General features: G+C 41.0%; 2 protein-coding genes and 1 long non-coding RNA gene across 9 annotated transcripts in view; all 3 read left to right on the top strand.

Moving 5' to 3' along the window:
• HMX2 (H6 family homeobox 2) overlaps window positions 1-1,356 on the top strand; it is a 6,251-nt gene extending 4,895 nt beyond the window's left edge. For both annotated transcript variants that reach the window (XM_080596729.1, XM_080596730.1), the window contains exon 3: window positions 455-1,356. In XM_080596729.1, the coding sequence (XP_080452855.1) occupies window positions 455-999 (545 nt within the window). In that variant the 3' untranslated portion in view covers window positions 1,000-1,356. The remainder of the gene's footprint in view (window positions 1-454) is intronic.
• A 673-nt stretch (window positions 1,357-2,029) lies between these two features.
• BUB3 (BUB3 mitotic checkpoint protein) lies at window positions 2,030-14,884 on the top strand (the record flags this gene model as incomplete). Of its 4 annotated transcripts, none has more annotated exons than XM_080597153.1 (9): window positions 2,030-2,090; window positions 2,334-2,437; window positions 4,493-4,687; window positions 5,519-5,588; window positions 6,918-7,069; window positions 10,152-10,310; window positions 11,756-11,933; window positions 12,289-12,505; window positions 14,543-14,884. In XM_080597153.1, exons 2-9 carry the CDS (start codon window positions 2,429-2,431, stop codon window positions 14,550-14,552), a joined length of 990 nt encoding a protein of 329 aa, XP_080453279.1. In that variant the 5' UTR covers window positions 2,030-2,090; window positions 2,334-2,428. The 4 variants fall into 4 exon arrangements, with proteins under 4 accessions (XP_080453279.1, XP_080453278.1, XP_080453280.1 ...); XM_080597152.1 differs by having other exon boundaries at window positions 2,044-2,095; XM_080597151.1 differs by lacking the exon at window positions 2,030-2,090 and having other exon boundaries at window positions 2,186-2,437.
• Window positions 14,885-19,189: 4,305 nt separating this feature from the next.
• Window positions 19,190-23,617, top strand: LOC308197151. Of its 3 annotated transcripts, none has more exons than XR_013952633.1 (4): window positions 19,190-19,389; window positions 20,123-20,235; window positions 20,542-20,651; window positions 21,236-23,617. It is a non-coding gene; the product is annotated as an uncharacterized lncRNA (long non-coding RNA). The 3 variants fall into 3 exon arrangements; XR_013952634.1 differs by having other exon boundaries at window positions 20,141-20,235; XR_013952635.1 differs by lacking the exon at window positions 19,190-19,389 and adding an exon at window positions 19,399-19,636 and having other exon boundaries at window positions 20,141-20,235.
• The last annotated feature ends 1,609 nt before the right edge of the window (window positions 23,618-25,226 follow it).

Genomic DNA, 25,226 nt, shown 5'->3' on the forward strand with positions numbered 1-25,226 from the left:
ATTTCTGGCTAAACGGCCTGTGAAATGCAGGGCTGTAAAGTCAAACCTGCCGGCTCGCGGCGGGAAGGGAGGCAGCCCTAGCCTGGCACCCAGCTGCCTTCGGCGGGGCGGGCATATCCACCCCTCTGTTCACCCCTCCGTCCCTTCATCCACCCCTCCGTCCCTTCATCCACCCCTCCACACCTTCTTTCATCCCTTCTTTCATCCCTCCATCCATCCTCCCACCCCTCCATCCCTCCTTCCACCCCTCCATCCCTCCATCCCTATGATGCCAGGACATCTATAGGACAGACTCTGACGGCTTCCCCGGCGTTGCTACCGTTTATTTTTTCCCCCCCGGGACCGGGGACAGCGGCTGCTCGCCCGGGGCTCCTCTCGCCCCTCAGCCGTCGGGGGTGGGGGGAGGCACCGGTGCCGTCCACCGTGCGACCCCCGCGCTGTGGCTCTGTTGCAGGCAGCAGCAAGGGGAGCGGAGCGGCGGCGGGCAGCGCGGAGCGGCCGCCTTTCCTCTCGCCCTCGCAGCAGGACTTTAAGGAGGAGAAGGAGAAGCCGCTGGGACCCCCCTCGCCTTCCTGTGGGGACCGGCAGCGAGACGGCGGGGACCGGCAGGCCGGAGCCGCCAAGAAGAAGACGCGCACGGTGTTCAGCCGCAGCCAGGTGTACCAGCTGGAGTCCACCTTCGACATGAAGCGCTACCTGAGCAGCTCGGAGCGGGCCTGCCTGGCCTCCAGCCTGCAGCTCACCGAGACCCAGGTGAAGACGTGGTTCCAGAACCGCCGCAACAAGTGGAAGCGGCAGCTCTCGGCCGAGCTGGAGGCGGCCAACATGGCGCACGCCTCGGCTCAGACTCTGGTGGGGATGCCGCTGGTGTTCAGGGACAATTCGCTCCTCAGGGTGCCGGTGCCACGCTCCCTCGCCTTCCCTGCGCCCCTCTACTACCCCGGCAGCAACCTCTCGGCCTTACCGCTCTACAACCTCTACAACAAGATCGAGTACTGAGCGCCTCCCGCCCCGTCGGGGGCTTGGGGACAGGGGGCTCCAGGCCGGGGGGCTCCTGGCAGGGGGGCTCCAGGCACAAGGGGTCGGGGCTGGCGGGCTCCACGACCCCCCCCCCCCCCCTCCCAGCTCCGTTTCCCCCGGGGGAGCTCAGAGAGGAACGAAATGGGGGGCCCCGACGGGGCGCAAGCGGCCTGACCCGGCCTCACGGCCCCTGCGCGCCCCCCCCCCCCTCCCTCCGCCGTCCTGCCACTTGAAAAGAAAATTAATTATTAAAAACTAAAAAAAAAAAAAAAAGCGTTATTTCAGATCTGTACATATTTTTAAAGGAAATAAAACGTTTTAAGCCTCGTTTGTAAATTTGCCAGCTCCCCACCGCGTGTTTCCGAAGCGCTGGGGGGGGGGGGGAACGGGCACGGGGGGTTGGCAGGGGGGGAGTGGGGGAGAAAAACAGGAAATGAACAAAAAAATAGAGAAATAAATGAAAAAAGGGCTGGAGGAAGAAGTAAGGTGAGGGGGCTGCCAAGGGGTGGAAGCGAGAAGGGACGAGGGGCGCTTCTTTCCCTACAGGGATCCGTGTTATGAACTGCTAATCCTGGTCTGTAAAGCTCGTAAATATCGTAAAAAAAATATCGAAAATATGGGAAAAGCCGTAAATATCGTAACAAATATCGTGAATATCGTTAAGATACCGTAAATATAGTAAGAAAAATCATAAAAATCCTAAGGAAATTTGTAAATATCGTAAGAAAATTCGTAAATATCGTCGGAAATATTATAGATAGCGTAAGAACTATTATAAATACGGTAGGAAATATTATAAATATCGTGAGAAATATCGTAAATATCGCAAATATCGGCTCGGGCCGGGGGGCCGGGGGGCCGCGGTCCTGCTTTCGGCCCCCCCCTCCCCCCGCCGCCTCTCCCGCAGATGGGGCCGGGCCGGGCGGGCCGCGGCCCCGCGGACTACACTCCCCAGCATGCCCCGCAGCGGGGCGCCGCGCTGCGCGCGCTTCCGCCTTTCGAATAGGCCAATGGGGAGGGGTCCGCGGCGGCGCGCGTGCGCAGAATTGCGGCGGCGGCAGTTGCGGGCGGTGAGGTGAGGGAGGGAGCGGGAGCGGGCCGCGGGGCCCGGGGAGGGGGGGCCGGGGCCGGGGCCGGGGCCGGGGCCGGGGCCGGGGCCTCGGGGGTGGGTTCCGGGCTTCGGGGCCCATCCGCGGCCTCGGTGCCCGCCGCCGGGTCCCGTCGCGTTGCTGCGGAGGCGGAGCGGGCGCCGCGGCCTGCGCAGGGCCCGTCCCTGCCGGCCGCCCCCCCCTCACCCCGCTCGTTCCCCGCAGCTCCCGAGCAGCGCCTGGGCACCGGCACCGCGACAGCGCCTCGCAGCTGCACGAAGGAGCGGCCGCGGCGGCGGCGGCGAGAGGAGCCGGGCACTATGAAAACGGTACTGGAGGCCCGGGGAGGGCACCGCGCGGAGCTGCCGCCCGGCCCGGAGGGGCTCTGGGGGTAGGGGGGCGGCGGATTGAACCCTCTGCTTAAATCAGCGCCGGTTCCGCGCGCCGTTCGTGTAAAGCCGGCGTTAGGAACCGTCTGCCGTGCTCGGGACGGGGGTCAGGGCTCGGCTGGGGGAGGGGGGGGGACGGCGCTTACTGCTCCGTGGAAGTCGGACTCCGGGTAAGATGCGTTTCTGAAAACCGTGCGATTTTTGTGTGATTTTTATTTTTTAAGGTAGGTAACAGGTATGGTGTCTTTACATTCTGATTTTGTTAACTTGTTTTTTTTTTTTTTCTGGATTGAAAATAGCTCCAGGGTCTCTCATGTGACTACCTTCGCTCCCTCGAGCACTGCTTTTTGTTTTCTTTTTGGACGGTTTATAACCGTTGTACCAAGTGCCTCAAACACTCATTTGTTAAATTTTCTGTTGAGTAGACGAGGCTATTAGCATGTCCGTAAAAGTTCCCCCAGTCCTTGATTCCTGTAGCTTTTGTGTCTTTGCAAATCCAGCTGAAATTATCAGTGATGTACATTTAATTGCTCAAAGAGTAACAAAGATGCTGATGAATCCTTTACTAGCATTCATATGTCAGTATGTGTGCTGGACTCTCCAGCACGTGTGTCTTTTGGCCAAGTACTTCCACAGCAGAGCTGTAAAAAGGGATTAAGAATGTAGTTTTTATTTCCTGTTCTTAAGAGTGCTTATACTCACACCTCACGTTTGAGTAGTTGTACTGTGGATTTCTGTCTCTTTTTTTTTTTTTTTTAAGGATGTCTTTACCAAAGTTTCCCCTCTGGAATTTTTTGCAGTGTAAGAATGTACAGTGCTTACGTTATTGTACAGCTTGATGGTTGTTGCTGGCAATCATAGTGCGCTACATTTGAACCTCATCTTATTTCATCTACTCGGTCTCTCTTAATTTTCATTCTCAGTGGTCTAATCTCACCTCTGCATTTGTACACAGAAAATCAGGAGCGATAGCGTTACAGAAAGTCAGAGCTAATTCACTTCTCCGCCCTTTTTGAGAAAAGCAAATGTGCTGTTAAGGCCTTAGAAAGCATTTTAAAAGGTTTGGAGGCTTTGTTGGTGTGCACGTAATGAACAGTTTCTTCACCCAGAACGCTTGTAAGGTCTGCACTGCCTTACCAGCTGACAGGTGCTGCTTGTAGCCTCAGCTCTCCTTTCTGATTTTTTTTTTTGTGTGTATTTGTGGGTATACAACTAACTCGTCCTGCATGAACTGTGTGATGATTGCCTTCAGAGTCATCGATCTGTCAGTAAATTGTTGATCTCTTTCTCCTATTACATCACATTTACATACTTGCTCTACATTTTGGTATCTCACAAAGCATAGCTTTCCTCTGTCATATTACTTTTTTTAACCTAATTTAGACAGGAAAAAAAAATCTTAAAGCTGTTCAGTGAAAGTATTTTGTAGCACTTAAGGAAGCTGAAGTACTGGAAGGTTACAGAAAACCAGAAACTATTTGACGTTTTGTCCAACTGCGGTTCTTGGAAGTTCAGGAAAGTCACACAGAATCAGGGACGCTTTTTGTTGGAGTTTTCAAATCAGATTCCTTCCTGCCTGCATGTTGTTTTTTAAAGTAACTTCCCCAGTCTCAGAATAATCTATAAATACTTTTAAAAAAATATATATAACCACCTAAACAGTGTAGTGGGAGGGGGAATATATGGCGATATTATATATCTAAACTTATAGGTAAACAGTACAAAAAGCTTATGATTATTATTCTATGGTACATTTGATATTTAAACTTTAAAGTTCTTTGTGTGGGGAGGAATGTATTGAGGTCTTGGACAGTGATAAGCATCCTCAATTTTAGAGGGTTTGTCAGCAATCTGTGTGTTCTGCACTTTGTGTAAAGACTAACAGCTTTCCAGGTTTCCTTTAAATTAGTTTCAAGATGCAGCCGTAAACTAACTAACTCTCTGGGCTTACTTTCTTGTTACCACTAAAATATATCTGTGCTTTACTGTCTTCAGATGACTGGATCGAACGAGTTCAAGCTAAATCAAACTCCAGATGATGGCATTTCGTCAGTCAAGTTCAGTCCAAATACATCCCAGTTTCTGCTTGTTTCGTCCTGGGACACCACTGTCCGTCTCTATGATGTTCCTGCCAACACCATGCGGCTCAAATACCAGCATTCAGGGGCTGTCCTTGACTGTGCCTTTTATGTAAGTGCATGTTATTTTATCTTATTTTATAAATTTACGGTGCACGTGGCAAACTGTTAGTCTGTGAAATTAAAGGCATACTTCTACCTGAAATCTAGGTCTAAAAGAATAGTTTGCTTCTGCTGATTATTCTTTTAACAGACATGTTTGTTCTAAATATATACATTTCTTGCGAAGGACGCAGGCACACAATTTACTTCTCGTAGAAGTGGCAGACAAAAGTAAGTTCAGCTGGTTTATGCTGTTTTTCCAATGAGGTAGTAAATTGTTTGCATGTTTCTTACAAAGAGTAATATGTATCCAGAAATTGTTATTCACACTGAATGCCCACGGCCAATTACTCTTATCTTTTTAACCTTCTCATACTGGGCTGTTTTGGAAACACAGCAATGTTCCAAATGAGCCATTTACCAAACACTTGGCTTCTGTATTTTTAATGTGTGGGACTTGAAACATGTTTCAGAATGTTTTTTTAGTTAATCAGTGGCATTGATTTCGCTTATTACTTATTATGTATAATAACATGAAATGGAATGTTTTGAACAGCATTTTTTTTTTCCTCAGTGTTCTGGAATGTCCTCCAATGACTTCATCTTTACGTGTTACTAAACGTTTTAAGGATCAATTTAAAATTTAACTGTGCTTTTTCCACTTAACATTTTGTCACATAGCTAGAATCACACTGGGTCAACACACAGGTTCTCAAATGGTTTATAGTTTCCCAAAACTCTTGCAAACAATTCCTTTTTTGAATGTGCCTAGGCGATTAAATGTACAGCGGCCAAGGAAACTTAATGCATATCATAAGGTGATTTTTTTTTTCCTTAATAGGATCCTACCCATGCCTGGAGTGGAGGATTAGATCAGCAACTGAAAATGCACGATCTAAACACGGACCAAGGTGAGCAGATTGAATTTTGTAAATGGTCTCTTTGAAACAACTGACCTGAGCTTCAGATTGACATACTTACAAGACTGAAATGTTTCTGTTTTTTTTTTTTTAAGAGATATTTGCTTTAAGTAGTAGCTGTTTAGTTATTTATTAATAATCCTCTTGGTTTAAGTTGTCATTGTGCTCAGGAGTCACACAGCCCTTTCTGATTGCCATGGTAAATCTGTCAAGGGCACTGAACAAGGCAGCGTTTCTTACTGTGTAATTGAAGATTGTGCTGTAACATCTTTAACAGAAGGGCTGGAACTAAACATTTCTGGTGATTAATATTAATTGAGGTATTTTGCATGCGTTTTTTTTTTTTTTACCTAATTTTAAGATGAAAATGGAAAGGAAGGAAACAGTTATCTACTCATCCTGCTGATGGTTCGTGGCATTTCCTTCCTAGTGCCATCTAGCAGGATGGCAGGGTTTGGTGCTTTGCCAGAAAGTTTGGTAGGTGCTTGTTACAGGACATCTTGAATGGGATTTCTGGTTATCATATCCTGCTCTGTTGTAGGTCAGTGTGTCTCACATTGGGGCAATGAGTTGAGCTGTCCTAAAACTGAGCGTGTTATTTTTTAAAGGCTCGTAGTTAGACAAAATGGCAAAAAGAACATAAAGCTTTTGCTTTGTCAGACTTCATGACCTTATATTACATTCTTCTCTAGCAAAGCACGGTGCCTCATTGTTGAAAAATATGGAGCTAGTTTCTCTAACTTTTTTTTATGTGTAAACGCATGAAAGAGAAAAGCACTTACCAGCCTGATACAAATGTAGTTGCTAGAATAGCCAATAGCCAGGCTTCACAACTTAACATGCAAAGTAAAGTAACAAGAAAAAAAAGTTAATTTTAGTATAGGTGACTTACTAGAGGTGTTTATATTTACCACAAATTAATAAAAATATTAAATCACTTTATTTTGTCATAACATTAATATATACACAAGTTTAAATTGCTTTCTGTGTTAGTGTTTGCATCACAAGTGGTGATATTTGATACTAAACTATTCTGTCTACCTCTGAAGATCTTTGTGTGGCTGCCTAAAATTCTTAATATCTTTTCACAATCTCAAAAGACATAAGTTTATATTTAAACATTTTTGATGTTTGCAAAAATTTGTGCTTCTGAAGGTTGAACCATCTTTAAAGCAGCTCCTAGCATTTCACTACATCCATGGTAATGCCAGAAAATAGCACTTTTGTACTGCAGTAATATGTACATTTAAAAAAAAAAAAGTCTTTATTCTGACTGCTTGTGGAGCCAGTGAAGTTACTTGAAGTTGTATTTTCTTACAGAAAACCTTGTTGGTGGCCATGACGCACCTATCCGATGTGTTGAGTATTGCCCAGAAGTGAATGTCATGGTGACTGGAAGCTGGGATCAAACAGTTAAGCTGTGGGATCCCAGAACACCTTGTAATGCAGGAACCTTCTCTCAGCCAGAAAAGGTATGGATTGGATACTGCATCCCAGGTCAAGTGTTCAATAATATATCCAGGGAGTGGTTGTCATACAGGAGACCATACAAGGCGTGCTCTTAAACTGAGCTCAATTTGAAAAGTTACTTCTAAACTTTTCAAATTACTTCTAGATTTAGAAGTAACTTTTCAAATGTGTAAATTAGCATGTAAAATTTGCATTTAAAATATTAATATCCAGAATATATTACAATTTTAGGTTAAGGCTTTATGCTTTCATCAGTAGGAGCAAAACTTAATTCTTAGCACTCCACGGATAGAAAAAAAATCTTACGAACTTGTTTTAAATTGAGGAGAGAAATCCTAACAAAACCAGCATCTGAAATTGAGGCAGCCATTGATAATTCTTGTCTTACCTTGATAATTGTTGGCTTGAGTGTTATAATGCACACTCTAATGTGCACTCAGCATTAAGACTTTTAGTCATCTGGTCCAATTGCTTTGAAATGTGTGTAGAGGTACAGTAGGAAGGTTTTTTTTTTTTCCTGAAATAAAATTTTGGTTTCTGGCTAGTACTCAGAAGTTGAATTGAAATTGCTTGTTTGTAATTTACCTGTCGTTGCAATAATGTCTAGTAAATTCAGACATTTGTCTAATAATAAAATCCTCTGTGCTAAGGAGAGACGAAGAGAAGTAAAATATAATTTCTTAAACTTTTTTTAATGCTGATATGGTTTGCTAATCTTTATACTACTTATAGTAGTGTCACTGAAATAATTGTAGAAAAAAATTCTTGATTTTTCTCTTAGCTTCCAAAACACAGGGTGGCTTGCTGGTTAATTTTGCACGTGAATATTTTTTGCCTGTACCTTTTTTAAAATTTTATTGAGCTCTGTCACAACGTACTGTCAAGTGATAGGAGCCATCCTTACATTCCCTATTGCATCTAAAGAGCTATTACTTTTGTCACAACATAGCTGAATCTACTTCTGGCAAGACCTTTGTTCAGAATAAAGTAATTGCATTATTTCTAGTTTTGATTTATAGTTGTATGTAGCATGTAAAGAACTGTGATGAATTGCCGACAGAATATCGTATAACGGACAGCCACAGTGAATCAAGCTGCTTATTGGCTCAGCGAGGTTCATTATGTCATTTTTTTAATACCGCCTTTGATAAATGTGTACACCTACTCAACTGCATGACAATGGCTTCATTTGATTGATGATTGTGTGGTGTAGAAAGAATACTCGCTGTACAGGTGTGACATCAAGTTTGTAAAGAAGATTTAAGATATTTAATGTTCTTATGCCTTTGTTTCTGTACGTGTACAAACATTTTGTTTATATGATAACATTTTTGGATAAATTTTTACGTCAACAACAAGGGAGATTTGAAAATGTTAGTATTTAACTACTGTTAGCTTAAAGTCTTCGTTTTATATATATAAATGGGGTTTGGCAATTGGGGTCATCAGAAATTCTAGGCAACTCTTACATAAGCATTTAAGACGTTTCTTATCTTCAGACATCAGTCTTGAGAGGGAAATTCAATAATTGCAGTTTGTTTAGAGCAGTAATGCAAGCCTAGCAAATGTAGATTGGTTAAAAGGAGTTTTTTTGTATATGTGGACCTGTCAGATAGTCAATAGCTTTGTATTTTTTTATTATAAATTGCCCAAAATGTTTATAGTATACCAAGAAACAAGTTGTTTTTTCTAATATTTCGGTGTAGTCTTACCAGAACCAAATAGCTTCGTTGGACTTTATCAGAGAACCAGAAAGTGAAACTATGTGCTTGAGTTAAATTGTACGAGTACGTGCCAAAGGTAAATCGAATCCTTCTGGCAGGATACCAGATCTTTCATGCTTTTCATTCTTCTTCAGAGATATATACAGTATCTGTTGCCTATGTATTCAGCTGTATTAGATCACTTTGCAAAAGCTTGTCCTGATAGAGTGCTCTTGTAAGCAGCTCAGTGGCAGGACAGCAGGGAGTAGCTGGATTCCGTCTTGCTTGTGTATCAACAATTGGTCATTTGGTAGTACAGAGTTTTTGACTGTTGTTTTTTTTAACTTAGATTAACAACATCCCAAGTAAGACTTGGAAATGGAATGATTTATAGGCTGGATATTTTCATGGGAACTTTGAGAAATTAGAATTAGAACCTCTGAGCCAATTTTTGGGATAGAGCGAAAATTCAAAGCTGTGGGTTGCTGTTTCTTTATAAAAAACGGATATCAAGCATATTTCTTCAGTCGATCTCACTTAGCTTTACTGAAGTATGCAAACAACCATTTTTTAATGAATTCTTTGCAATTTATTTCTCTTTATTAACATGAAATACAGCTTGAAGCATTCTAAAAAGAGACAAAATTTCTAGATAGAGGAAAAACACAAAAATATGGTTTTGTAGGACTAAATTGTACAATCATGATTGGATAGTGGATAATGCAAGCTGTGCATACCAAGCAAAGATAAAATCTGCACCTTCCTTATCACCCATTACTTTGTATGTATCATCTTCTTGCTCTGAATTATCCAGTGAGTTTAGTATTTATGTATTTTTTTAGGAAAACTTGAACAATACTGATTTCCCTTTTGAATTGTACATATATTCCTCTGTACACATGTAGCATTTAGAATGTAATACCAACAAAAAGAAGAAACCTCATTGTGTGGAAGATTGTTTAGATATCAGTGTCTCCAGATTGGTAATGTAATGAATGTGCTTGAAATTTAGAGTTTTACAAGTGCATATTCACAAAAAGATTTGTAAATCTTTTTTGCTGCTGTTGTTTTTGTAAATTAGTCTTATGTAGCATGATGCTGCATTGGGCTTGATTTTAAGGTATGTGCTAGGTGTAGAATTAAAGGTGTAAGATTTTGAAATGCTACATTTGCTTTTTAGTAAGTAACCAACTGCACACTAGTACAGTTTGTTCCAAATTTGTGTTACAAATTGAAGCAAAAGGGAAATTTGGAGCCACGCACTTTATTGCACGTGTTACTTGTTTCCTGTATAGCATGTTGCTGACATCTTGCTGTGTATAATGAACGATGGATATCCAGATTAATAAGTGTTAAATATTGTCAATTTTTTTCTGAAAAGGTGTACACGCTTTCTGTGTCTGGAGACAGACTAATTGTGGGGACTGCAGGTCGGAGAGTGCTGGTGTGGGATTTGCGGAACATGGGCTACGTTCAGCAGCGAAGAGAATCAAGTCTGAAGTATCAGACCCGCTGTATCAGAGCATTTCCAAATAAACAGGTATGGGAACCATCTCGACAATTATATTTCTGTGGAATGTTCTTCAGGAAAAATGGTGGCTCATTTTTTTTTTTTTAAGCTTCCTTGGTCTCTCATTTTAAAAATATTCCTGGTCTTCAAATTTCATAATCCAGTTTTGAGGAAAGAAAATGGTGTTGAGACTCCTTGCTCCAGGTAAACTTTTGGGAAGAATAGCATAGCTTTGGAATGTTTGCCTCTGACTTACCAGCACATTATTTTCATATTTTCTCAGTTTTTCTCTCTCTTTTCAAGTTGCTTATTTAATGCATTATGATGCTGATACATAGTCTTCCAAATTAAAAAACAAACAAACAAAAAACTAAAATCCCCACAAAGTTGCAGTAGAAAAGATGAAGGCAGACTTGGTGGTTGCTCAACAGCCTTTATGCATTGTAGTCCTAGGTCCTTCAACAGGATGTGAACAGGGGCAGGATTAAAACTGTGAATGTGGATTTTTTTTGAATTTTCTCAAGTCTGACTGCGGCATGCACTTAAGAATCCACGTTCCATTATCTAGGGCAAATTGTACAGTTTAGAAGATCGTAGAGCTGTTCCATGCAGGTTAGCATGGAGTATCTGTGGTATTTCTAGCTTTTCTTTTTTCTTTTTTTTTTTTTTTGAAGTAAAGCAAGATTTGCTTTTTCTGGCAAAAGCAAGAACTAATTTAGAAGAGAGTTTTCCAATGTACGTGGTTCTGGTACAGACACTGGGAGACCTAGTTACTTGTTCTTGAACTGGCATGAACACTTTCCATTTTCAGTTCTAGTTGTAGTAAAACAAATTGATCTTCCAGATTATATTGTGCTGTGGATTTTGAAGAACCTTGCTGTAGCTAGATAGCATTATAATCCTCCTTCTAAAAAAGACCTATTACGGGCTTGAGTCAGAAGTTATAATAAAAGCATCTCAAGTTGCAAATCTAAGTCAGGGCTGTAATGAACTGGATGTGTGGACACCCTTATAATCAATGTCACCAAAAATACTATTGCAACTTGAAGCGTTTAGTTTAATTCTCTGAACTGAATTTAATGCAATTTTGAAAGGAAATAGTCTGAGTTTCTCTAATATTTAAGATATTTAGGCCCTGGAGGATAGGTGGACAAATGTTGGGAGGTTTTTAACTGTTAACGTTTTTTCCCCATATCAACTTGCATTTGGATCGGCAGGGGTAACTAAAAGCCTCGCCATCAGCTTAAACATATGGTGCAATGAAAATCTCTTGGAAAGCTTTCTGCGTTACTTCTCAGAAGCAGATTTTGTTGCTGATGCCATGGATCTGTGGTAACAAAAAAAATCTTGTTATACACAATTTAAGACTATTTACTTGTCATTTACTTGAATTTAGAGGGTTATAAGGTAAGTTGTATGGCAGTCTTTTTCCACTTAAGAAATTCTAAAATGCATATCAATTTTTTTTTTGGTAGGGTTATGTTTTGAGTTCTATTGAAGGTCGTGTTGCAGTGGAGTATTTGGATCCAAGTCCAGAAATACAGAAGAAGAAATACGCATTCAAATGTCATCGTTTGAAGGAGAATAACATCGAGCAGATTTATCCAGTTAATGCTATTTCTTTCCATAACGTCCACAACACGTTTGCTACAGGTAGAGCAGATACTCAGTTTTTTTGTAACACTTGCTTCAGTTCCTATAGTTCTGATTTACCAGGCCTTTACTTCATATGCCTTATTTATTAAGCCTTTGAATTGTATTCTTGCTTTGAGCATTTAATTTTTAAATTGTTTGATGTAGTGGGAGTTGATTCCTTTAACAGACATCAGGAAATACTCATTGTGCTCTCTACTAAATAATGTGACTGTATAATCCTGTGTTTTGACAGAGTAAGTCTGTGTAGTTTTCTTTTTTTCTTTAGTGTATCATTACTCTCCTTTTTTCCACTATGTCTCTACTGCTGTTCTCTCAATTATCATTTACAGTTTTTTAAAACATTATTTTTCAGGAGGTTCTGATGGATTTGTAAATATTTGGGATCCATTTAATAAAAAGCGTCTGTGTCAGTTCCATCGGTATCCCACGAGCATAGCATCACTTGCCTTCAGCAATGATGGAACTACCCTTGCAATAGCTTCTTCATATATGTATGAAATGGATGACATTGAACATCCTGAAGATGGTATCTATATTCGCCAAGTGACAGATGCAGAAACAAAACCTAAGTGAGTATGCTTCACCTGTATTTGAGCCTTTCTGAGCATTCATCCCAAGATTTATTAATTTTCCTAAATTCATGAATAGCATTATTGATGCCAGTAGATAGTGCAGCTTGACAGTAGGGTTGGTTTTGATTTTATCTTGTTCGCCCAAGCTTTCAATATCCGTAGGTTGATAGACGTCTGATGGATAAAATTGTGCCTAGTTGTTTAGTAGGAGAAGAATGTCAAACTCTTATCCTTTCTGAATAGGTGCTATTATATGAAGCTGTGGAGTTATTGCTAGCTCATTGCTTCAAGAATTAAGTGAAGAATTCAAGAATAATTTATTTGAGTAAATGTTACTGTGTTTGGATATTTGGAACTTAGAATTAATGAAATCTTTAGGTGCTGAGTATGCACCCAGCTGCCTCAGTCAGAAGTGAATCTAGCTACTGTGCTGGGAAGGCTGTGTAAAATCAAGGAATAGCTTTCTCGATTCCTGTGTACTGGAGTTGGCTGCAGCCCTCTGATAACACACTTTTCTATCATTGTTGCTGTCAAAATGGGGCAAGCTGATTGATGGAGGTAAAAGGTTTCTGTTAAGCTTGTTTTGGGATGAACGCTACATAGAAAAAAAAATGCCACCATGGCGCAGAATTACACTGCTTTTCATTATGCTAGTGCAGGATAGGTGTTTTTATTTTCAAATCCCTGCGGTTTGTTACCGGTTTTTTGTTTTGTTTTAGTACCCAAACCATCTTACGCTTTATCTGGTTGTCTCTGTTATCATCATAAGTAGCTACATCAGTAGACGTGCATAAGTGATCAAAGTTCTTTAATTTAAAACCAAGAATCTTTTTCCCCCCCTCCCCCAGTGACTTGCATATTGCTTCGGAGCAGCCATTTTCTCGCTATAGAGATGTGAGGTGAAAGTTACAAAGGAATAAATACGCCATCTCTACCTTGGAGATGTTTGTTTTAAAATGATTTTGATACTCATGGAAAAATGAATACATTGCTGTTCCAGTATTTATTTCTATGGCTTCCTCATTTAAAATAAATCCAAAGGTGATATTTCAGAGTCATTTTAAAGATCAGTTTGTATTTGTTACATACATTCGGGAGGGTTTCAGCAAAAAAGAGGTGATACAAGAATACTTGCTGCTGTTGGCCTTGTAATAGTAAGAGCTGCTTTCAGTTATTTTTGTTCATTGCTAGTTATGGTTGCTAATTCTGTAGATGCTTCATTCTGCCGTATGAGGAGGTTAATCTACAATTAAACAATATTTCCTCTTGGCCCTCCATTATTTTCTGAAACAGATGGTTCATCATTTCCTGGGCTGTTAAACACAGCAAGGTTAAGGTTAGACTCTTGGGAATCAGCTAGTTTTGAATCTTATTAGGCTGTAGAAGGAAAACTAATAAGAATACTCCTTAATATCATTTTGTGACTGTAAACAATTATTTATTAGCAAACAATTGATCCCAGAAGGGCAAATTGTTTGAGTCAGTAATGAGCTGAGAAAAGACAGAACATATCTGTGTATTTGGAAAATAATTGTAACGTAATTGCAATGCATTTAGACAGGCATCTTTTTGGACCTGTTTCTATCTTTAAATGAATTTCTGAAAACATTAACAAGGTTTATATGCTTTTCTGACATTTATAAGTTGCTTGTGCCAACCTTAGGGCACTAAGAATGATGCATATATTTAAATGTTGCAGTAGTGTGTCATCTCTGTTTTATTCTAAAAATAAGTTACTTAACACAGAAGGCTGGTAGTTTTAGTTGTTTCATAGTGATTTTTTTTGCATATTAAGTTGAATCATTTAATGTTTTTGCACAGTGAATTGTTAAATGTATCAAGATGGTGCCATATGATATAAAGAAAACTTGGCAAGGTCAGGCTTTTGATGACCGATACAATACCTAATAATTTAGTACAATCTACGTATCTCTGCATTTTACATGTATTTCTGCATTTTAAAATGTTGAATGTTTTTCCTCCTTATGATTACTCTAAAAATTGCTTGCTGAAATGCATTTTTCCTTATTTCAGGTCTACTTAGACTTCTGGTGATCTCTTCTCTACAAAAGAGTTGCCCACCTGATCCTAACAAGACTGAGCTAAAAGAATAGAAGTGGGAAGAACAGTCTATGTGCTGAAGTTGTTTTTGACAAAGAAATATTTGCTTGTATGTTGTACTGTGTCCTAATCCATTGTAACTTTCCTGCTTATAATTGTTTTCTTTATGTGCTGTCTTGTAGCTAAATCAGTTCAGAACTGTAGGTAACTTTGTGTATACCTTTATACAACTCAATGCATCTTGTAGTACCATTAATTATGAAAACTTGCAGTTGTCTTATTATTGCTCAATAAATATACTGAAGTTTTTGAAAATACATTGTGTAATCTTTTTATGAAGTATGTATTAAAGCCAAACCTTTAACCTACCAGAATTCTTAAGTTCTAGATATTTCTTATGGTAAATTTCTTAACCTTTCACGTTCTTCTAGTGAGACAAACTGGGATTACCTTCCTTCCCTGGGGATGTTGGCTCTCCAGGCAATGTTTCTACAGGGCCACGAAAGCCTGAATTTGTGTTAGGAGTAAGTAGTAGGTTATCTCAATGGCTTGATGGGTACTGGAGAAGCGTTACCTATTTCTGGAGGAAAGAACTGAAACACATGGTACTTCTGGTTGTGTGTTTTTTTTTTTTTTTCTCTTCACATACTACATAAAAGCCTAAAATTAATGATGCTTGGGGAAAAAATTGTGAGTAGAGGGAAACAAATGTAGAGTTTCAGCCTACAGTGGAGAGGTCTGCTCCAAGTCTGCCTGTCTGACCTGGTGCTCAGCATTTATGGAGCATCACAAGTGGAAAGGTAGAAAAGAAGCGGGTAAGAATGGATCTAAAAACCATGCAAGCGTGCTGTTTCCCTCAGTGTCTCATTTGCCACACACTAAGAAGTCTAATCTGTAATCAAAATAGCAAGATCATAGGCAGATCAAAATGTGACTCCTACACGAGGCTTATCAAAGATGATTAAGGTGTGGGTATTTTGGAATACCCACAGAGTAGAAGAATGAGTAGAGAACGGTCATTAGATTCATGCTACATTTCCAGTTTTGTCTGTTCTGAGATATCAATGCCTGTATAGCCAGTGGGAGTACTTTATTACCTGCAAGAAAACAAACTTGTCAACAGAAGGAGTAACAGATCATTCCAAAGAAGGTGGTGAGGGAGAGGAAGCTGGGCTCTGCAGAAAGCTAACAAGCTTGAGCTGTTACCTGGTAGAGATAGTAAATGAGTTATATGTGGAATTCTTTATAGTTTGTCATGAGCTAGAGATGAATTCCTTGATAGTATCAACTGCTTGTGATAGGTTTAAGAACATAAAGATCTTTTTCCTCAATTAAAATGCCCTCACTGCAGTAGCGCCCAGTCTTTGCTCTGCTAGATGTGCAGCATCCTTATTTCTTCCAATTCTCATTGGCTTTTTGGCATTGAGGGTTAATAACTACAGGATGCTGGGCAAAGGTTAAACACCTGATGTCGGCTTGGGGAGTGATAGTATCTCGGTGAGTTTTAATTTTTATTTATTGACTTTTGGGCGGAATGGGATGATGCTTTGGGTCTGGGACCTAAACATGGGAACCAAAGGCTGCTGTGAGAACAAGTAGAAAAGAAATGGTAAGCAAAATCCCTACTTTGTGAGATCACTGTAGGTTGAGGCAGCAGCTTTGTTCTGTGTCTGTCTGAATTGTCAAATGTTGCAGGGTTCCAGAGCACAATATATGTATGTATGTAAGTATAAATACGTATTTGCAGAGCAAACATGCACAGTATCTGCTGCTTCCCCACCTCTTCTCAACCAAGAAGATTGCAGAATTATATTGCAGAATACAGGACTGAGTTACAGAAAAGGGAATTTTGTTGATGCTTAGAAGCACAACAGTGAACTTGCTTGTGGAAAAAAGAGAGACCTGAATTGAGGATGGGTCCAAATAAGTAAAGTGAGATGGCAGAAGTAGGCTGGGATAACGAAAAGGTGGTTTTTATGTGAAGAAGGGAACATGTGAACTGGAGAGGGCGCAGAAGTGTTCGTTAAGCATAGGAAACAAGTGAAGTAACAGCTAAAGAAAGTAGGGGAAAACAGAAGAATGGGGGGAAGTCCAAATGATTTGGCTAATACAGTACACCTGTAACATAACATGAGGAAATGATACCACCTGTGCAATTTTTCATTGGTAAGTATCAGGGAAAAACAAACAAAAAAACCCTTTTGTTAATGACACACTAAGATCTGCACGCTTCTGCCGTGGACAAAGGTAGTCTTAAGTATGTAGGAGGAGAGAGATTGGATTTAACTATATTTTGGCTTAAAAATGGTAGGAGAATTCGTTGTGGTGTGTTGGTGTTTTATGTAGTTAGAGCCTGTAGATAGCAGTGAGGCAACCTGGCATATGAGAAGGAGAGAAACAGGAGTTGGTGAGGGATACAGTTGTCCCTGGCCCAACTAGGTATATGTGCTGTTAGAAGACAGGTTTTTTTTGGTGAGATTAATCTTCCTTTTTTTAAGCTGTCTTCTAGAAACACGGGTCAAGGCAAAGGTTCATAAGGCAGAAAAATCCTGGCACAAATCTTTTGTGAGCTGTGCGACAAGCAGCTGAACAGAGAGGGTGTACCGACTCTTGATCAGAGGAATTGAGATCTAAAAAAGCTCCTTAAGTCATTGCTTTTCGCCGTGTAGAGGGCCATACAGAAAACATGGAGTCACAGCCATCATTCTGATGGAGTCATCAATCACCGTTGACTGCTTGCAGAAAAAAATATCACGGCTTGTCTCTCACGAGAGCCTCATAACACCGGTATTAGAAGCCAAGTGGCTTCTGTGCCCTGAGCGTTACAAAAGCGTGCTGGTAAGTGTACTTTTTCTGTGGGCCAGTACTTCAAGATAATCGGTGTATAGTTACTCCACACAGGTCTGTAGCTCTGCCACATCTCCAACGCGCTGTTCTGTGCTGCCGCTGCGATTATAATAAATATATATAAAAAGATGAGTCCTTTAGATGTGTGTTTCCCCAAGCAAAACCAGTCCCTGCTCTGAGCTCAGCTATCTCAACACAAAGACGCGAGCGATGCCGTTGCGAATGACCTTTGCGGAGCCGTGTGGGTATCGCGAGCTCCGTCCTGCTCAACTGCCTCCTGCCTCCGCAAGCATCCAGCAGTTTTTGCTGCCTTGAGAAAACGGAGGGTTTTCTTCAGCTGGAGTCGTGCGGTCACTGTGTTCGGCAGTAATTCACTTGGTGCATCTGTGAAGATAGAAAGAGCCAGTTTTGGGGCATCTACTGACGGCTGCTTTTGCAAACGCTGGCCTGAATGACATGTCCACCAGCCGTGACTGGTATTAGCGGTCTGGAGCAGAACCTACTTCTTTTGACTAGCAGACATCTGCTCTGGTGATTACACCATTAGCTGCTTTTATGTTGTTTAGTATAATCACAACCACAACGCCAGTAATTTTTTAGTCAATATGCAACTGATATGACTTGTAGTCCTCCCGCAAGGTGGCTTTTGCTCTGAAATGCGACAGGCTTCTTTGTTCAAAATAATATTTAAGCGATGCTTTATAATACATTCAGTTATGTAGAATTTAGAAATATAAAGTCAAATACTGGACTCTCCCAGTTACTCCTAGCTAATATGCTAAAGAGATGTCCCGCGAAATGCCTTATGCTCTAAGGCTATGCGTGTGGCGCTTTTTGACTGTATCATACATTTTCCTATAGATAAAAAGGCACGAATGCGCTAAGGCATGATAGCAACACGGGCGATGTAATAGGTCTTCAGAGTCTCCTGTGATTACCTGCAAAGTGGAAGGGAATAAACTGTTCTCCCTGTCCACTGGGACCGGGACGAGGCATAATGAGCTTAAATTGCAGCGGAGATTAGTCTAGGCATTAGGAAAAACTTTCTAAGTGTGAGGATGGTTAAGCCTGGGAATAAATGGCCGGGGGAAGCTGCAGAATCTCCATTTGTGGAATTTTTCAAGAAAAGCCTCTGCCAGGAATGGTGTAGCTACAGCTGGTCTTATCCTGGGGCACGAGAGAGGAGCTGGCTCTGGCGGCTGCAGCGCTGAATTTCTTTCTGATCACTCATTCACCTGGCATCGGTCTCGTACTGCAGACTAGTATTCTTTGTTCCTACGTTTTACTTACAACGTTTTAATTATTAAACAGGCTTTTAGTTTCCTTCGTGGCCCAAAACACCGTTAACAAGCAAAACTCGCATCAGCCTCAGGGCCCGGCGGGTGCTGGGGGCTCTGCTGGGGGAGGGCTCTGCAGGGTGGTGCTGGTGGGCAACACAGGACCGCTTCTTACCATAGGGATACGTGTTCATTTCATAAGTGTTCCTGAATTCCTACTGAATAATTACTTAATAAAGCAGAGCACAAGATTCTTACTGGCTATACAAATACCTTATTTACCCCAAATTTGCGTCAGTCTCACAATAATCGTAGTTTAAGCTTGCAGCCAGGGTCACCATCAGCTGTCACGAGGCAACTCAGAGCAGCTGTGTGTTACAGCCTAGCAAGCAGTCATCTGTTTTAATCAATCCCTTGCTTACAGAAACCACTCTATTTCCTCTGATATAAAGGTAATGAGCATCAGGTAAAGCAAAGCTATAATTTATTCGCTTATGCCAAAGTGTTCCTAATAATTCAGTTAAACTCAGCAAGGGTTGCATTTCCCCGCTTGTGTGTCTGCAAAGCGCTGCAGTTTTGCAGTGACAGCAATGCAGCAAAGACCGCAATCGCCTTGTTCTTGGCACTGGATGGATGCATCGTAAGAAATGATCCTGGCTGGAGAATTTGCTCTCTAAATAGATAAGACAGTCAAAGGTGGGGAGAGAAGAAGTATTCTCATTCCACAGATGTCAACAAAGGCAGAGAGCAAGGAAGTGAATTTCCCTGTCACAGAGCAAAGGCAGGAGCTGAACAGAGATTTCTTGAATCCGAGCTCACATAATTGGTTTAATTTCTTTTGCCTGTGATGTAGACTTACCGTGGGGAGTTGTTTTAGCTAATCTTTTTTTATTTCTGTGATGTAATTTTTGGTCAATCGAACAAACAGTGCTTCCGTGTAAAGGTAAATGAGACCAAATTGTTAAAGGAGGCTTAAGATCCTTAGATGAATCTTCTCAAATGCAATTTTTTCTTATACAAAAATATATTAGCACTAATGTATTGATATATAACAGTGCTAAGTGGCATAGAAAGAGGCCAATGGAATACAAAGATCTACTTTAGTGAATAGTGAATGATGGCTGCAACAGACTGGATGAAGGTAGGAAGTGCAAGCATTTTTAGAGGAGGTACTTTTGAAAATAATAAAAAATATGCCATCATTTTTCTACATAGGCAGAAAAAAAAAAGTATAATTCAGGCCCTGCAAACCAAAGGTTATTAAGATGCGTTAAGTAGGAAATTTGTAATTGGCTTTGTAAAGCTCAAGAATGTTGCACAGTCGTAGCCTGTTCAGCAGACAAAATAGTGGAGACATGAAGACTATTTACCTTTATTTTTTACCATGTCGCACACCGTCCCTCTCTGATGTCTGCTGTTGGCAAATCAGATTTCTTGCCCCACGTAGACGTTTCCCGTCCTGCTTTGGAGCCAGTGGCTGCAGCTGCTGCTTTGTGCCTCGTGGGATGCTGCGGGTCGCTGCAGGGTTGTTGGGGACTGCAGGCGGGTTTTCCTTGGGAATGAGCGCCGGGGGTATTTGTCAGTGGGAGAGGCTTCCCTGTTCCCAGTCCTGTTCTTTGACAATTCCTTTAATACACCAAGTCACTATTTTTTACTTGTGATAATCCCTATCATCCTCTGCATCACTTGAAGACATCCACTGGTAACAAGTAGTACTGAGATAGGATAAATATCTCTTGTAATTTGTGTGTTTTGAGAACATGACTTTAGCTTTTTCTCTTCCATCCATACTTTTTTTTGTGTGTTGGGATTGTCTGATTCTTCACACACAGTCCTGTGTGTTTGCAGGCCACTACAGAAGTGCTGGAGGCATTGCCCGAGCAGTGAGATAAGTGCCTGCTTCTGTCGGAGTACGTGAATTTCTGCTAAGGAGAGTTTGAAGGGAAACATGGTGAGAAGTAGGTAAACTTTTCAGCAGAAACATCTGGCCTTTTGTGCAAAATCCTGGGTCCTATTCCACGGATTAAATGACAGGAATATACCTGGGGAAATGCATCTGTACTTTCCTGCTTGAAATATTTGTTTTTAAGATTGTGGTGCTTGGTTTGAAAAATAAAAGCAGAGCTTAAAGTCCTTGAATTTTTCCCTTGGCTATAATGAAGTTGCTGCTCTTTTCCTGTCATCTGCAATCCTCGAATGCTTTTAATCAAACCCTCAGTATTTAAATTATTAAACATCTTTTTGGGATTACATTTTTTATTCCTAATTATACGCAAAAGATATATATCATGAAATATGCAGCATGTAATTGTGATTAAAGCGTACAGTCTCCCAAAAGATGGGTCTAACAGTTTTATACATCCAGAATTTAATTAGGCAGATAATGGGGTTACAAGTGAGATTTTTGAGGATGGGGTGGAGACGGAAATTTTCGGAATTATATTTTTTGACAGAGATGGAAATCAATAGGGAGGGTGCAAAAATGGATCTCAGTCATATTTCTTTCCTGATCTCCTCTTGTTTCTCTTCTTCCTTCTTGTAGTGATGTCAAGATTGCCCGTACAAAAACAGAATTTGTCTAAACAGCAAACAAGTAATTCAGCGAGTCACAGAGAGAAGTCTGATTTTCTACAGTCATTTTTTTTTTTTTGGTGATTTTCCATAGAATCATAAAATCATAGGGTGGTTTGGGTTGGAAGGGACCTTGAAGACCATCTCGTTTTACCCCCCTGCCATGGGTAGGGACACCTCCCACCAGCCCAGGTTGCTCAAAGCCTTCTTAGACACCTGAGAAATCAAGTTGAGATTTAACCTTCTCCACAGTCAGGAGGAAGCTTTTGCCCAGCTAGATTTCCCAGACCTTCCTTAGGGGGAACACTATGAAACCCGTTCCCCTGCTTGGCTGTCTGCTCTCCTGAGCGAGGCAGGAATCTGATAGCTCCGAGACCTCCTTCCTCCATCCAACTTGGCTGTAGTTGTCCGACCAGCCCCAAAGTTATTAGGGGGATGAGAGGAGAAAGGGGCAGGCAGACACAGGCAATTTCGTTGCACGAGTCTCATTTCCTTAGGAAACCAGAATAAAAAAAAATCAATTAAGGTTAAGACCCTCCAGTTCCCTTCTTCAATTACTTTGTGAGGACAATGTCTTTTGCTGAAGTACCCGTTATATAAAATATCTGGATCAATACAGCATTGGGTGAAACCTCTTTTGGCAGTTGTTCGCAAGTGATACGGGACAGAAATCTGGCTTTTCTGCAAACAGGAGCTGGAGATGCGCAGCCTTTGATGGAGTCAGGGGTTCACGTGCTGCAGGCTGCCCTTTGATGGTACGGGTCTCAAATGCCACCACCTGCCCTTCTTATTCCAACAGGCGAGCACAGCTCTAGGTTTTCAACACCCACCAAGTGCTCGAGGACGTCATTCACCACTGCTTTGCTCTGGGTGGGTGACGTTTGAGCAGCAACCAAAATTTCAGGCGATTTTGGGATGTGCTTGAATGGCCTCCCCGTGCCTCCCACAGGCAGGGAAACTGCACTTCACCTGTTTCCAGTGCTGTTTACTCTCCCTCCCCATGTCATTGCTAATTTGTTGTTGTTTAAACATTTAATGTTTCATGAAGCCTCTGTTCCCACAACCAGAAATAATTCAGATACGACTTGTAAGTGGCCAAGATATTGAAGCACTGAATAAAACCCTGATGTTTTCACGTACTGCTTTCTGGACTGTCTTCTCAATCATCTTCAACTTCCCCCAAAATAAAACTAAAAATAATCTTTATTATTATTATTATTATTAATTGTTATTTTATGATCGTAAACCAAGCCCATGTGAGCCGCCTGAAATTTTTATGTCTTGTCTTGAGAGCAACAAAACCGATCAATTTTCTGATATCCTGGTACATCCAGATGAGATGTCCAGACTCAGCACTTTGGGGGCTATAGCTCCTTTTTCTTCCTCTTATTTCAGTACTTATTCTGTTAATATGTTGATCTGCTGTGGGACTGTTTACAGGAAAGAACCAGCTGCCCTGATTTGCCTAGAATTTCTACAGTGAGGTTTTTGTGGAGGGAAGGAAATGAAGGATGAAAATGTTGACAGAGGAAGCGTGCACAGTGCAGATGATGCATTATTTGTATCCCCTTAGTTCTTGTTTCACTGCTGTGCGTTTTCCATTTCTCTGAGGATGTTATATTAAAAATACGGGGCTTTTCCTCTGCATCAGCTTGAAGAAATTTCAGAGTGACCCTGTGGTAACGTCACCAGAGTTTTTTAATTCCACATGGAGTGAGGCAGGGCGAGGATTCGAGCCCTGACCAAAACCTTCCGGCCTCAAAGGAGATCTCTTCATTTTGGTGACTCGCTATATGGCTTGGAGACAATTCCGTTGGCTAAAATCAGTGAGGAGAACCTCCTTTCTTTTGGCACCAGCTCAACCTCTGTGTCAAAATGGTGGCAAATAATGTTTTCCAGACCGTATTTGTTGCTAACAGCACCAGAATCACCTTTACAGACAGAAACGATATTCCTAAAATAGCAGTTGCAGTCTGTGAAGTTTGTGCACACTCCATTACCGTGGCCCTTATTAATTCCCCTAGTAACTCTTCACTATTAAAAAAAAATTGCATTGCAGGACAGTCAGTATCAATCGGCGGGTATGCATCTCTCCTTGTTTTTAAGCCAGCTCCTAATGCCACAGCCTTTCATCCCTCTCTGTAAGATTTACCTTTAACCTAGAATCTTTCACCCGTTATCTATAATGTATAATTATAAATACATTGTAGTCTTGAGTAAGTACAATTAAAAAGGGTAATTCGTTTCCCTCCCTCTCTCCCATCCTCCCACCCAAGTCCTTAGGTTTAATTTTCATGATTATGTTAGATTATGAGTCATTTTAAATCATGGTATCCAGTAGAGACTACTCCTACTCTGCAGCTCTTTTCAACAGTTGTTTATGGTAGTTTCAGCCTCTTTCTGCCTCTCTGAGGCTCTTTATTTTTAAAGCAAGGCAGACAAGGCCTAAAATTATTCCATTAAAGAGGTGCAATTTTTGTAATGGGACTTAGAGTGCTCTGCAGAAGTGCAGGCAAGTTTCTTCAATATCCTGAGCATTATTCGCTCATTTAGTTAAATGATGTTTCTAATTCCCTGGTAATTACATGTAATGAGGCACTCTTTCTCTTCTTGATGAGACTTTAGCTTAATATGAGATGTCGTATTTTTTCCTCTCTTTTTTTTTTTTTTTTTTTTAGGGATAATTACCCTTCCCAGGAAAAGCAGGGGGTTTGTTGTGCAGAATATATAGCAAATTACTTTATTTCCTGCCATCTTGACTGCCAGTAAATTATAAAATTAAGTTTCAGTGGAGCATTAGCACCATTTTGGAAAGGCTTGAGATTTTTTTTTTTTTCTTATTCATGTATTGATGTCCTTTGGGACTGTTGAGCTATTATTCATAGAATAGATGTTTTTCTGCCAATTCCTAGTATTAGGCAGTATTGAAGCAGCAACATAGGTTTAATTTTTTTTTTTCTGGATAATATCTAGTACAGAATGACCTTGTTAGTTGCTTTTCATATCAGGTAATTTTCTTCATAAAATTTTAGTAACACTCCCACCCGCCCCATTGGTGACTAATTGCATTTACTTTTAAGCATGTTATCATAATATTAAATGCTGTGGGGCTTTTGTTTTCAATTCTGGAGGGCTGTTCTTTCTTAAATTTCTTACATTTGAATAACATTTAGGGTATGGCAATGAATGAAAAGCTGTAGGATACATAAATTAAACAGTAATGCAACATTGAACTTCAGTAAAAAAAGAATCAACAGTAATTTTGATTACTCTGAATTTCCTATTTTCTTTTTGTCAGAGCCATTTTCTTCCTGTTACTGATAAAGTGTTCCTTGTCTGTTTTTTTTTTTTCTTTTTAATTAAAAATGCTGTAAAAATTATGAATGGAATAGGATCTGAGAATAAAATTGTTTAATGACAGTCTCTGCATCAGGGGTTGAATGGCCATTAAAAACAAAAAACTTTTAGGTGTCTAACTCTTATTGGAAATCTAGGGTCAGATTCGTCTCACTTACCTTTAGCTATCTAAAAGCAAGGTTTTTAGTCTAATTTAGGAAGCTGCCGAGGCTCCCCAATTTCCAGTTCTCTGAAGTATTGTAAAATGGCACTTGTTTGCGAAAGAAACTTGTACAAAGGGTGAGGGGTAGTGGTCATGGTATTCCTCTAGTTTATTTTTCTTATTTGTGCCGTGAAATAGGGCCGGCCTGAGACGGGGCTTAAAGGTTTTGATGCCTGGCAGCGAGCAAAACCTGAGTTTGGGTGTATCTGGTATGCTGGTGGACTTTGAGAGCATCCCTTTACCCTTTCCACACCAGTGATAACAGTGTTAATGATGACCATTTCCTCGGCAAAACCCTATGAAAGGTACAGGCTGAAAATACCATACCGCAGCCCGATCCACTGTGATTAAAACTCTCTCACACCGTTGCAGTGAATATTACACCTAGCCATACATGCAAGAC

This window comes from Anser brachyrhynchus, assembly GCF_964034855.1.
Source record: "Anser brachyrhynchus genome assembly, chromosome: 6".
Classification (NCBI taxonomy): domain Eukaryota; kingdom Metazoa; phylum Chordata; class Aves; order Anseriformes; family Anatidae; genus Anser; species Anser brachyrhynchus.